General features: G+C 41.0%; 1 protein-coding gene across 6 annotated transcripts in view; it reads right to left on the reverse strand.

Moving 5' to 3' along the window:
• Window positions 1-14442, reverse strand: part of CTNNA2 (catenin alpha 2) — a 1197048-nt gene that overhangs the window by 801589 nt on the left and 381017 nt on the right. For all 6 annotated transcript variants that reach the window (XM_027129221.1, XM_027129219.1, XM_027129216.1 and 3 more), the window contains one exon: window positions 3238-3357. In XM_027129221.1, the coding sequence (XP_026985022.1) occupies window positions 3238-3357 (120 nt within the window). The remainder of the gene's footprint in view (window positions 1-3237; window positions 3358-14442) is intronic.

The following is a 14442-nucleotide window of genomic DNA, read 5'->3' on the forward strand; positions in this document are numbered from 1 at the left end:
GAAAGTGAGAAATAGGGGGTGGGAAATTCTTTCCATAAAGATATTTTTAGAAACATTTTTAATCACATGAATAAAACCTGTAAACAATGTAAATGCTGATTTATGAAGAATTGGTTAAGTAGACTACTGAAGTTTTCATTTGATGGACTCTTTATGTGGATATTAAAAGAAGTTTCTATAAAAATAATAAAATGGGTAATATTTATAAGATAAATAAAGAAGAACATTTTACACCTATTTGTATGCACGGTATGATTGTAAATATGTTACAATATGAAGATCAACAACTGAAAAGTAATATACCAAAATATTAGCACGACCCTTCTGCGGCTGGTAGAGTGTTATACAATTTTTTTTCTTCTTTTAATTCTACTTTTTTTCCTACATTTTCTTGAAAGAGTGTGAAATAGCAATTAGTTAAAACAAGGTTTATGAGATAAAAATAAATTATATTTATGGGCATTCTCAGATGAATATCTCATATATTACTGTGGATTTTAATACCAGCTGCATGCTGATGACTTGTTTCCATCTCCAACCCACATCTCTCTCCTTTTGACATTTCTACATGGATTTTACAAGCATCTCAAAATCAGTGCATCTAAGTATGAAATCTTGATCTCGAACCCTCACTGGTCCCTTTCCAGTCTTCACCCATTCAGTAAATTCCTCACCATCTATCCATTTGCTCAAACAGAACCTCAGATGTGAACCGGTTGCTGTCACTCCCTAAACTCCCACAGCCAATTGCACAGCAGGTCCTGAGTGTTCTATTTTCAAAATAAACGTGGACTCCTTATGCTTTTCTCCACCGGTACTGCTGCCAAGATATTTGAGACCACCACTGAAGCAGAAAAGACACAGCCGGGCCCCAGGACAGCCTCCTCATGTACAGGCATGAGTCAGAAGGCAAAGCTACCTCCTTGCTTTGCCCTTACTGAGGCCATGATGCATGGAGGAATGGCATCTAAAACAGAAACTTTGTAGCATCTGAGCAAGAAATTCTGACCATGAAAAACCATGGAGCATGTGCAATAAAAATGCACAGGTTGCTGATGACCCTATAGGACCTTCCACGTGTGGCACTCAACTAGTAAGGGACAATTTAAGGGAAAACAGCTCCTAGAGTGCATGTAGGGTGGCTTCAGGAGACAAACGCACAGGACCAGAAGCTGATGCAACCTGGTGCAAATCCAGGCCACACCTCAACCCTCTGCTCAAAGAATATTCCCCCCTAATCAAAAAGACCCCCACCCATTCAAAGTGCTAAAAATAAGACAAAAAGGGGATCAACAACCCTGGGTGGCACCCCTCACTCTAGAGGATGCCCACACGCTTCTCTGAGTGTGTAACTTTTGCTTCTGTCCTGAATAAACTGTGTCTTTGTTCTCTTTGCGCCTCAGACTCAGTGTGTGTATTTATTTTTTCCTCTGTGTTTTGTGTTCCTCACCAAATTCTTTTGGACGAACTGAACGAGAGCCTGAACTTTTGATAAAGATTTTCCAGAATCACCAGCATCGCTCACCTAGATGACTTCAGCCCCCTCCCAAATACAACTAGTCTCTCCTCTTCCATGCTACCCCCAGCTTTGCAACGTACCTAGAATAACATTAAACTGTAAATCTGAGACTTTGATACCAAACTCTGAACTATTCAACTACTACCCATTCACTTACAATAAAATCCAAACACTCTACAAGACTCTGAGTGTCCTGGCACCCACTCTTCTCCCCAGCCTCCCCGTTGGTCACTGAAATCAAGATTCAATGCATTTTTTTTTTCAGTTGTTTAAACAAGCTAAGTGGCTTTTGGGCCTCAAACCTGTGCTTCAGAGTAACTTCGCTCCTAACCACATTACATTGTGGGCTACCACACAAGATTCCACTTGAACAAAGGATTCTGCTGATAACAAAATACTTAAAAATAATCGCCTGAACTAAAATCATGACTGTGTGCCCACCACAAAGGACACTGGAAGCTCTTTAGGGGAAGGGACTAGATCTTGGTCAATTTGTAATACGGGTGTCACTTCAGTCTGGCACAGATGAACACTCAACAAATGTTCACTAGAATTCTCCTGTTGGTCACAGATAACCTTAGAAAAAGTCACTAGGAAGTGCCCAAAATGTTGAAGAATCCTGAGAATAGTCAAGAAGATTGATGAATAGGATTTTAACTAACCTCTCCACATTTAAAGATGTTTTTTTCTAAGAAGAAAGAAAAGGACACACTCTTTGGAAACTAAATTCTGATGGTACCTACTGAACAAATAGAGCTGGCTAAATGGAGGGTGTCATCCTGAGACAAAAGGGAGGCAAAGAAAACCCCAGGTCAACCACCTTCATCAAAGTGACTCGCTACCTGTGCTCTCCCTCCCCTGTCCATTCCCTTTTCTCTCTCTCTTTCTCTCTCTCTCTCTCTCTCTCTGCCTTTTCTCTATTTTTCTTCGTGTTTACTTAATCTCTGATAAAAGTTTCACTGTACATACTACACACTTGGGGTGTGTATATGCACGGTGCTGTCCACAGGGCTGGGAGATAAAAAGTGAGGGCTAAGGACAGTGCCCAGGGAGTGGCCACACCACAGTTTGATATTCTTTGTATTTCAATCGGGAGCTTTTCCAAGTGTGAACAAAAGGTTAGAGTGTGGTCAGACACAGAGAACAGGCTTGTGGTTGTGAAGGGGGAGGGTGGTGGGGGAGTGATGGAGTTTGGGGTTAGCAGATGCAAACAATTACACATGAAGTGCATAACAACAGGGTTTTGCTGTATAGCACAGGGAACTATGTTCAATATCCTGAGATAAACCATGATGGAAGAAAATATTTAAAAATGTATATATCAATATATGTATAACTGAATCACTTTGCTGTATAGCCAAAATTAACACAACATTGTAAATCAACTATACTTCCATAAAAAAATAAATATAAAAGTCAAAAAAAAAAGAAAGGTTAGAGTGTGGTAGGGCTGGCGTGGTGGTTCCCACCAGTGAAGCAGGTGGCCTGTGACCTACTGTAAACACGCAGGGGCCCGAGAGTACCCAGGGAGTACCAGCGCGGTACAGTAGGGCCAGAACGGGCCCGAGTAGGAAGATGCCTTTGTGATCACAGGTTCCTAAGGCATCTGATGATCTGGTAGCCGGCAGGTGCAGCTGATCCACTGTCCGGGCCTACAAAACTACAAGGTTACTTAAACTCACTCACTTTCTCCCCTAGATTTCCAAAATCTTTCCCACCTGTTGTCTTCTTGCAGCTACATAGTTAAGTTTCACCATCTCTTTTCCAAATTCTTTAAAGCGATTTGCAAGGTCTTGCTCATTTGTAGCATTTTTGACAGCTTCTAAGGCCTCCTCCACCTGAAACGATAAAAAAAAAAAATCCAATATATTTATAACTGGATAGTTAGTATTGCAATATTATTAAACATGCTAGAAATGCTAGTTTGTTAAAAAGAAAACATTTATTCATTAACATTTAAATAAAATAATGGGGAAAAGTACCCCAAGAAGCATTTATAATCAGAAAAAATATTTGTTCAACATTTATATATTTTGTATATAAAAGATAATAATTGCTGAACTCCTAAAGCATATAAAATACTACATTGAGATGAGGGGAAGATGGTGGAAGAGTAAAATGCGGAGATCACCTTCCTCCCCACAGATACACCAGAAATACATCTACACATGGAACAACTCTTACAGAACACCTGCTGAACGCAGGCAGAAGAACTCAGACCTCCCAAAAGGCAAGAAACTCCCCACGTACCTGGGTAGGGCAAAAGAAAAAAGAATAAACAGAGACAAAAGGATAGGGATGGGACCTGCACCAGTGGGAGGGAGCTGTGAAGGAGGAACGGTTTCCAAACACTAAGAAGCCACTTTTTAGGCGGAGACTGCGGGTGGCGGAGGGGGAAAGCTTCGGAGCCGCCCGCAGAGAGCACAGCAACAGGGGTGCGGAGGGCAAAGCGGAGAGATTCCCGCACAGAGGATGGTGCCGACCAGCACTCACGAGGCCGAGGGGCTTGTCTGCTCACCCTCCGGGGCCGGGGCGGGCGGGGCTGGGAGCTGAGGCTCGGGCTTCGGTCGGAGCGCAGGGAGAGGACTGGGGTTGGAGGCGTGAACACAGCCTGCAGGGGGTTAGTGCACCACGGCTAGCCGGGAGGGAGTCCGGGGTAAAGTCTGGAGCTGCTGAAGAGGCAAGAGACATTTTCTTCCCTCTTTGTTTCCTGGTGCGCGAGGAGAGGGGATTAAGAGCGCTGTTTAAAGGAGCTCCAGAGACGAGCGTGAGCCGCGGCTAAAAGCACAGACCCCAGAGACGGGCATGAGACGTTAAGGCTGCTGCTGCCGCCACCAAGAAGCCTGAGTGTGAGCAAAGGTCAATATCCACACCCCGCTTCCGGGGAGCCTGTGCAGCCCGCCACTGCCAGGGTCCCGGGATCCAGGGACAACTTCCCCGGGAGAATGCACGGTGCGCCTCAGGCTGGTGCAACGTCTCGTCAGCCTCTGCCGCTGCAGGCTCGCCCTGCACTCCGTGCCCCTCCCTCCCCCCAGGCTGAGTGAGCCAGAGTCCCCAAAGCAGCTGCTCCTTTAACCCCGTCCTGTCCGAGCGAAAAACAGACGCCCTCCGGCAACCTACACGCAGAGGCAGGGCCAAATCCAAAGCTGAGCCCCGGGAGCTGTGAGAACAAAGAAGAGAAAGGGAAATCCCTCCCAGCAGCCTCAGGAGCAGTGGATTAAAGCTCCACAATCAACTTGATGTACCTGCATCTGTGGAATACCTGAATAGACAGCGAATCATCCCAAATTGAGGAGGTGGACTTTGAGAGCAAGATTTATTATTTTCCTCTTTTTGTGAGCGTGTATGTTTCGGTGTGAGATTTTGTCTGTATAGCTTTGCTTCCACCATTTGTCCTAGGGTTCTATCCGTCCGTGTTTTTTGTTTTTTTTTAATTTTTTTTCTTAATAATTATTTTTTTATTTTAATAACTTTATTATATTTTATCTTACTTTATTTTATTTTACTTTATCTTCTTTCTTTTTTCCTTCCTTCCCTCCTTCCTTCCTTCCTTCCTCCCTCCCTCCCTCCCTCCCTCTCTCCTTTCTTTCTTTCTTTCCACCTTTCTTTTTTTTTCTTTTGTTCTTTCATTCTTTCTACTTCTACTAATTCTTTCTTTCTACTTTTTCTCCCTTTTATTCTGAGCCATGTGGTTGAAAGGCTTTTGTTGCTGCAGCCAGGAGTCAGTGCTGTGCCTCTGAGGTGGGAGAGCCAACTTCAGGACACTGGTCCACAAAAGACCTCCAAGCTACACATAATATCAAATGACGAAAATCTCCCATAGATCTCCATCTCAACACCAGCACCCAGCTTCACTCAACGACCAGCAAGCTACAGTGCAGGACACCCTATGCCAAACAACTAGTAAGACAGGAACACAACCCCACCCATTAGCAGAGAGGCTGCCTAAAATCATAATAAGTTCACAGACACCCTATAAAACACCACCAGACATGGACCTGCCCACCAGAAAAACAAGATCCAGCCTCATCCACCAGAACACAGGCACTAGTCCCCTCCACCAGGAAGCCTACACAACCCACTGAACCAACCATAGCCACTGGGGACAGACACAAAAAACAACGGGAACTACGAACCTGCAGCCTGCAAAAGGAGACCCCAAACACAGTAAGATAAGCAAAATGAGAAGACAGAAAAACAGCAGATGAAGGAGCAAGATAAAAACGCACCAGACCTAACAAATGAAGAGGAGATAGGCAGTCTACCTGAAAAAGAATTCAGAATAATGATAGTGAAGGTGATCGAAAATCTTGGAGATAGAAGAGACAAAATGAAAGAACATTTAACAAGAACCTAGAAGAACTAAAGATGAAACAAACAATGATGAACAGCACAATAAATGAAATTAAAAATACTCTAGATGGGATCAATAGCAGAATAACTGAGGCAGAAGAATGGATAAGTGACCTGGAAGATAAAATAGTGGAAATAACTACTGCAGAGCAGAATAAAGAATAAAGAATGAAAAGAACTGAGGACAGTCTCAGAGACCTCTGGGAAAACATTAAATTCGAATTATAGGGGTTTCAGAAGAAGAAGAGAAAAAGAAAGGGATTGAGAAAATATTTGAAGAGATTATAGTTGAAAACTTCCCTAATATGGGAAAGGAAATAGTTAATCAAGTCCAGGAAGCACAGAGAGTCCCACACAGGATAAATCCAAGGAGAAATATGCCAACACACATATTAATCAAACTGTCAAAAATTAAATACAGGCTTCCCTGGTGGTGCGGTTGTTGGGAGTCTGCCTGCCGATGCAGGGGACGTGGGTTTGTGCCCCGATCCAGGAGGATCCCGCATGCAGCGGAGTGGCTGGGTCCATGAGCCATGGCCACTGGGCCTACGTGTCCGGAGCCTGTGCTGTGCAGCGGGAGGGGCCACAACAGTGAGAGACCCGCGCACCACAAAAACAAACAAACAAAAAAACAATTAAATACAAAGAAAACATATTAAAAGCAGCAAGGGAAAAACAACAAATAACACACAAGGCAATCCCCATAAGGTTAACAGCTGATCTTTCAGCAGAAACTCTGCAAACCAGAAGGGACTGGCAGGACATATTTAAAGTGATGAAGGAGAAAAACCTGCAACCAAGATTACTCTACCCAGCAAGGATCTCATTCAGATTTGATGGAGAAATTAAAACCTTTACAGACAAGCAAACACTGAGACAGTTCAGCACCACCAAACCAGCTTTACAACAAATGCTAAAGGAACTTCTCTAGGCAAGAAACACAAAAGAAGGAAAAGACCTACAATAATGAACCCAAAACAATTAAGAAAATGGGAATAGGAACATACATATTGATAATTACCTTAAATGTAAATGGACTAAATGCTCCCACCAAAAGACACAGATTGGCTGAATGGGTACAAAAACAAGACCCAGATATATGCTGTCTACAAGAGACCCACTTCAGACCTAGAGACACATACAGACTAAAAGTAAGGGGATGGAAAAAGCTATTCCATGCAAATGGAAACCAAAAGAAAGCTGGAGTAGCGATTCTCATATCAGACAAAGTAGACTTTAAAATAAATACTATTACAAGAGACAAAGAAGGACACTACATAATGATCAAGGGATCAATCCAAGAAGAATATATAACAATTGTAAATATTTATGCACCCAACATAGGAGCACCTCAATACATAAGGGAAAATACTAACAGCCATTAAAGGGGAAATTGACAGTAACACAATAGTAGGGGACTTTAACACCCCACTTTCACCAATGGACAGATCATCCAAAATGAAAATAAATAAGGAAACACAAGCTTTAAATGATACATTAAACAAGATGGAATTAATTGATATTTATAGGACATTCCATCCAAAAACAACAAAATACACATTTTTCTCAAGTGCTCATGGAACATTCTCCAGGATAGATCATATTTTGGGTCACAAATCTAGCCTTGGTGAATTTAAGAAAATTGAAATTGTGTCAAATATCTTTTCCGACCACAACGCTATGAGACTAGATATCAATTACAGGAAAAGATCTGTAAAAAATACAAACACATGGAGGCTAAACAATACACTACTTAATAATGAAGTGATCACTGAAGAAAACAGAGAGGAAATAAAAAAAATACCTAGAAACAAATGACAATGGAGACACAAGGACTCAAAACCTATGGGATGCAGCAAAAGCAGATCTAAGAGGGAAGTTTACAGCAATACAATGCTACCTTAAGAAACAGGAAACATCTCGAATAAACAACCTAAACTTGCACCTAAAGCAATTAGAGAAAGAAGAACAAAAACAACCCAAAGTTAGCAGAAGGAAAGAAATCATAAAGATCAGATCAGAAGTAAATGAAAAAGAAATGAAGGAAATGATAGCAAAGATCAATAAAACTAAAAGCTGGTTCTTTGAGAAGATAAATAAAATTGATAAACCATTAGCCAGACTCATCACGAAAAAAAGGGAGAAGACTCAAATCAATAGAATTAGAAATGAAAATGGAGAAGTAACAACTGACACTGCAGAAATACAAAAGATCATGAGAGATTACTACAAGCAACTCTATGCCAATAAAATGGACAACCTGGAAGAAATGGACAAATTCTTAGAAATGCACAACCTGCCAAGACTGAATCAGGAAGAAATAGAAAATATGAACCGACCAATCACAAGCACTGAAATTGAAACTGTGATTAAAAATCTTCCAACAAACAAAATCCAAGAACCAGATGGCTTTACAGGCGAATTCTATCAAACTTTTAGAGAAGGGCTAACACCTATCCTTCTCAAACTCTTCCAAAATATAGCAGAGGGAGGAACACTCCCAAACTCCTTCTACGAGGCCGCCATCACCTTGATACCAAAACCAGACAAGGATGTCACCAAGAAAGAAAACTAAAGGCCAATATCATTGATGAACATAGATTCAAAAATCCTCAACAAAATACTAGCAAAGAGAATCCAACAGCACATTAAAAGGATCATACACCATGATCAAGTGGGGGTTATTCCAGGAATGCAAGGATTCTTCAATATACACAAAGCAATCAACGTGATACACCAAATTAACAAATTGAAGGAGAAAAACCATATGATCATCTCAAGAGATGCAGAGAAAGCTTTCAACAAAATTCAACACCCAGTTATGATAAAAAACCTGCAGAAAGTAGGCATAGAGGGAACTTTCCTCAAAATAATAAAGGCCATGTATGACAAACCCACAGCCAACATCGTCCTCAATGGTGAAAAACTGAAAGCATTTCCACTAAGATCAGGAACAAGACAAGGTTGCCCACTCTCACCACAGTTTTTCAACATAGTTTTGGAAGTTTTAGCCACAGCAATCAGAGAAGAAAAGGAAGTAAAAGGAATCCAAATTGGAAAAGAAGAAGTAAAGCTGTCGCTGTTTGCTGATGACATGACACTATACATAGAGAATCTGAAAGATGCTACCAGAAAACTACTAGAGCTAATCAATGAATGTGGTAAAGTAGCAGGATACAAAATTAATGCATAGAAATCTCTTGGAGTCCTATACACTAATGATGAAAAATCTGAAACTGAAATCAAGAAAACACTTCCATTTACCACTGCAACAAAAAGTATAAAATATCTAGGAATAACCTACCTAAGGAGACAAATGACCTGTATGCAGAAAATTATAAGACACTGTTGAAAGAAATTAAAGATGATACAAATAGATGGAGAGATATACCATGTTCTTGGATTGGAAGAATCAACATTATGAAAATGACTCTACTATCCAAAGCAATCTACAAATTCACTGCAATCCCTAGGAAACTACCACTGGCATTTTTCACAGAACTAGAACAAAAAATTTCACAATTTGTATGGAAACACAAAAGACCCTGAATAGCCAAAGCAATCCTGAGAACGAAAAACGGAGTTGGAGGAATCAGGCTCCCTGACTTCAGACTATACTACGAAGCTACAGTAATCAAGACAGAAAAAACAGAAATAAAAAAACAGACACAAAAAAAACAGACACAAAAACAGAAATATAGATCAATGGAACAGAATAGAAAGCCCAGAGATAAACCCACGCACGTATGGTCACCTTATCTTTGATAAAGGAGGCAGGAATGTACAGTGGAGAAAGGACAGCCTCTTCAATAAGTGGTGATGGGAAAACTGGACAGGTACATGTAAAAGTACGAGATTAGATCACTCCCTAACACCATACACAAAAATAAGCTCAAAATGGATTAAAGACCTAAATGTAAGGCCAGAAACTATCAAACTCTTAGAGGAAAACATAGGCAGAACACTCTATGACATAAATCACAGCAAGATCCTTTTTGACCCACCTCCTAGAGAAATGGAAACAAAACAAAAATAAACAAATGGGACCTAATGAAACTTCAAAGCTTTTGCACAGCAAAGGAAACCATAAACAAGCACAAAAGACAGCCCTCAGAATGGGAGAAAATATTTGCAAATGAAGCAACTGACAAAGGATTAATCTCCAAAGTTTATAAGCAGCTCATGCAGCTCAATAACAAAAAAACAAACAACCCAATCCAAAAATGGGCAGAAGACATTTGGGTCACAAATCTTCTAAATAGACATTTCTCCAAAGAAGATATACAGACTGCCAACAAACACATGAAAGGATGCTCAACATCATTAATCATTAGAGAAATGCAAATCAAAACTACAATGAGATATCATCTCACAGCAGTCAGAATGGTCATCATCAAAAAATCTAGAAACAATAAATGCTGGAGAGGGTGTGGAGTAAAGGGAACACTCTTGCACTGCTGGTGGGAATGTGAATTGGTACAGCCACTATGGAGAACAGTATGGAGGTTCCTTAAATAACTACAAATAGAACTACCATATGACCCAGCAATCCCACTACTGGGCATATACCCTGAGAAAACCATAATTCAAAAAGAGTCATGTACCAAAATGTTCATTGCAGCTCTATTTACAATAGCCCGGAGATGGAAACAACCTAAGTGTCCATCATTGGATGAATGGATAAAGAAGGTGTTGCACATATATACTATGGAATATTACTCAGCCATAAAAAGAAATGAAATTCAGCTATTTGTAATGAGGTGGATGGGCCTAGAGTCTGTCATATAGAGTGAAGTAAGTCATAAAGAGTAAGACATATATCGTATGCTAACACATATATATGGAATTTAAGGGGAAAAAATGTCATGAAGAACCTATGGGTAAGACAGGAATAAAGACACACACCTACTAGAGAACGGACTTGAGGATATGGAGAGGGGGAAGGGTAAGCTGTGACAAAGCGAGAGAGAGGCATGGACATATATACACTACCAAACGTAAGGTAGATAGCTAGTGGGAAGCAGCCGCATAGCACAGGGAGATCAGCTCGGTGCTTTGTGACCGCCTGGAAGGGTGGGATAGGGAGTGTGGGAGGGAGGGAGACGCAAGAGGGAAGAGAATTGGGAACATATGTATGTGTAAAACTGATTCACTTTGTTATAAAGCAGAAACTAACACACCATTGTAAAGCAATTATACTCCAATAAAGATGTAAAAAATAAAATACTACATTGATTGTATTTTGAGTTGTGGTTTTGATAAGGGATATGGACTTTTAATTTCAAGTAGAAAAATAAAGGAAAATATACTTAAGAAATATGGAATTGAAAAACAAACTTTAGAAATCTTCAGAGGAGGAAATATTTTGCAAACAAAAACTGGAGGAACTCCTGGGCTGCAAAAAGTTTGCGGTAGCTTAAATCTGCAATCAATCTTCTCGGCATCACCTCTAAATCTGGGACTAAAGGGATTGTAATTTTAAGCTGAGTTTACGCCTTGCCGTCCAATAGAAGAGAAAATATTGAGCCTCGCAAAGTAAGTGAATTTGAAGCTTTGTTGCCATGTAAGGTGGCATCAACTAGGGTGAACAGAATAACGATCAGTGGAAATAGCCAGGAACATAATCGTGAGTGAATAAGGCACAAGACAGAACTATGTTTGCAAAATCAAAAGTTCTTAGTGTTGAAGGGAGTCTGGTAGAGAGGCCTCAACTAGTACAGGCTTGTGAGAGTGGCAGTAGAGAAAGAGAAATGGTAGCTCTGAAAGAGTAATGAGAAATACACAGAGAATGTATGGGTCTACTGCAGAATTCCAATTGGCTCTTGTAGTTTAGACCAAATCAAAGGACAATATACAGACAGTTCATTGTTTGACAATGCAGGTAATCCAAATGACCATTAAAATGGCTAGAAAAAGTCATAGATTAACATAGTACTATAGAGATACACCTTTGTTTAACTTGACACAATCACAAAGGTGGCTGATCCAACTTCCTCACCAAGTTCCACTGAGTGCAGGAAGAGAACAGTGTCTATAAACCAGTGATAATGGATATCATCAAATCTTTTCCTCCACAGATACGACAGTACCATTAAATTTACTAAATAGGCTAACATTTCATTAAGGAAAGAGTTGCAGCAAGCAAGGAAGTTATTTAGAATGATGGTGATGGGCGGTTCAATCTAGACTCCAGATAAAATTAGGTTTCCATTCTCATCTTTCATGGAAGATAGAAGATCTTTCTTTCGTACCTATTTGCATCGTTCCTGAATGACTGTGAAGAGGAAAGGCTACATCTTGCTCTTGGAATGTCTGCAGGTGACAGGGACCTGGGAAGAGTGGAAGGACACAGATGGCAGGCTGTGTGATGGTTCTGAGAAGAAGACTGGTGCTCATGGGGGAGGTGTTATAAGGGGAGGTTTGGGGGACTCTGTGTGCTGGATTGGGAAGTCACTTCCAACAAGCTGATAAAGGGGGCCCTTAGAGGCAGCTGCCACATCCTTCCTTGTAATAAATGCCCTCTTGACCTTGGACCCTACAGACAGTTATTCTCCTCCCATGGCCGGCCTGGGCTGACGAACACCAACATGAGAACCCTCAGCTCTGGCAGGTCTTCCTGTCCTTAATACTAGAGCCTGAGTTCTGGGGATGGGGATAGCTGAAAAGTGTGAACTTCTAGACAGGATATTAAAATTTCCTCCCTATTTGGTGGATTTAGATATTATTTTCAGAGCTTGTCCCCTAAAACTCTTCAAATCTTGAGTCTTCTCAGAGTTTGTCTGAAATAGCCCTTACCCCCATTTCCAAAGCAAGCCTACTTGTCAGTATTATTTAGTCGACAGCTCTGTCAAATTGTTTGAGACAGACTCTTTAAGTCAATCTCCAGGACTTCCCTGGTGGTCCAGTGGTTAAGACTCTGTGCTCCCAGTGCAGCGGGCACAGGTTTGATCCCTGGTTGGGGAACTAAGATCCTTCATGCTGCACAGTGTGGCCAAAAACTATAAATTAATTACATTAAATCAAATCAGTCTCCAATTTTCCTGACTGAAACTGCACTTACTTATTTTGATGTAAAAAAGTAGTCTGAGAATTCATACTTCTTAAGTATGAATACTTATTAAGCACCTCCTAGGAGCTAGGCAGACATACAGGGATGGGGACAGCAGGAACAGAGGAGTCTGTTTCCCCTCCTGGACCATGTGATCCTGTTCTCCTGTCCACAGTCACTGCCCATACCAGTGCTATAAATCATTGTTACGATCATTTCCATTTGGACAGACTGACCTCATTCCGGGGTCCTTCAGTTGATATCCAGTTGATTGGATTTTAAGTGACACTAATGAAACTAATAAGTCATACAAAGCTCTCTTGTTAGGATCTGGATTTAAATTTAAAAGATGTTATCTTGGAAATAGGAGCTGGCCAAGTAAATGAGTGAATGAAGACAAGATTCTATATTTGACTACTTTACTTGTTGAGCCATATACTCTGGTTTGACCATGGATATCTCAGCAACATCACACTTTATCTTTCTGCCTCCTAAAGATAAGCTGGCCTTCTTGATTAAATTTTCTGTTTCCTTGTTCAAAAGTGAAGACAATGATTTCATCAGAAAGCAAGAATGATTAAATGCTAGCATCACTTATTCATAAACTGCCATGCTTTATAAAGTACAATAATACATCTTGATACATTTCCAAAGTTACCTTCAGCTTGTACAAGAAAAATGACAATAGACAATGTCCCTGACTACTTATGATGTAGCAGACATTGGTCCAAATGTTTTACATATACCTAATTTAGTCCCCCAAACAGCTCTTCGAAGCTGATAGTTTTCTTGTTTCTTCTTTACAGAGGAAAGACTGCAGCCAGAGGGGTGACACAGCCAGCCTGAGAGGTCTCACAGCAAGAGAGTGCAGGAACCTGGGTGTGAACCCAGATAATTTGCTCCAGAGCTCATACTTTTAACTCCTGGGCTGTGCTGCCTCAGTTTCCTAAAAAGGATGGTTTTGTAAAGCTGCTGGAGTCCAGTTTGGATTGTACTGATCAGCTGATAATGAAGATTCATTAAGAGTCCTGCCCCATCTGGTAAGTCTCCATTCCACCTCTTAATTTCTCTAAAATCTACCCCTTCACAGGACACACTGCCACTGCCTTCACTCAGCTTTCCTTTCATTCACTGGCCTGGATCATTTTAATCATCTCTCACCTCTCAATCTGTCTCTTTGGTTGGGCTCACCCCTCTTCTAATTCCTTCTCCATATTGCTACCAAAATTATTTGGCTAAATCACGAAGCTGATTCTAATGCTTAGGACTACTCAGCAGTCCCCCATAATCCATACAGAGTCTAAACAAATGGGTAGAGTCCAAACTAATTCTCATGATAAGGGAGACACTCCACACCCTGTATCTCTCTAACTCTGTGACGGCCCCTCCCAACCTCACCCTCTCTGCTCCAACAACAGAATCAATCAACCATATTACTGTGAATGCCCCAAGTCCCTCCCTCACTCTCATGCCTTTGTTCTTTCCTCTGCCTGTGAAGCTCTCAGTAGGTGAAATCCTTTGT

Source organism: Aethalodelphis obliquidens, unplaced genomic scaffold (assembly GCF_003676395.1).
Source record: "Aethalodelphis obliquidens isolate GAN/ISIS:26980383/991018 unplaced genomic scaffold, ASM367639v1 scaffold35, whole genome shotgun sequence".
NCBI classification, from domain to species: domain Eukaryota; kingdom Metazoa; phylum Chordata; class Mammalia; order Artiodactyla; family Delphinidae; genus Aethalodelphis; species Aethalodelphis obliquidens.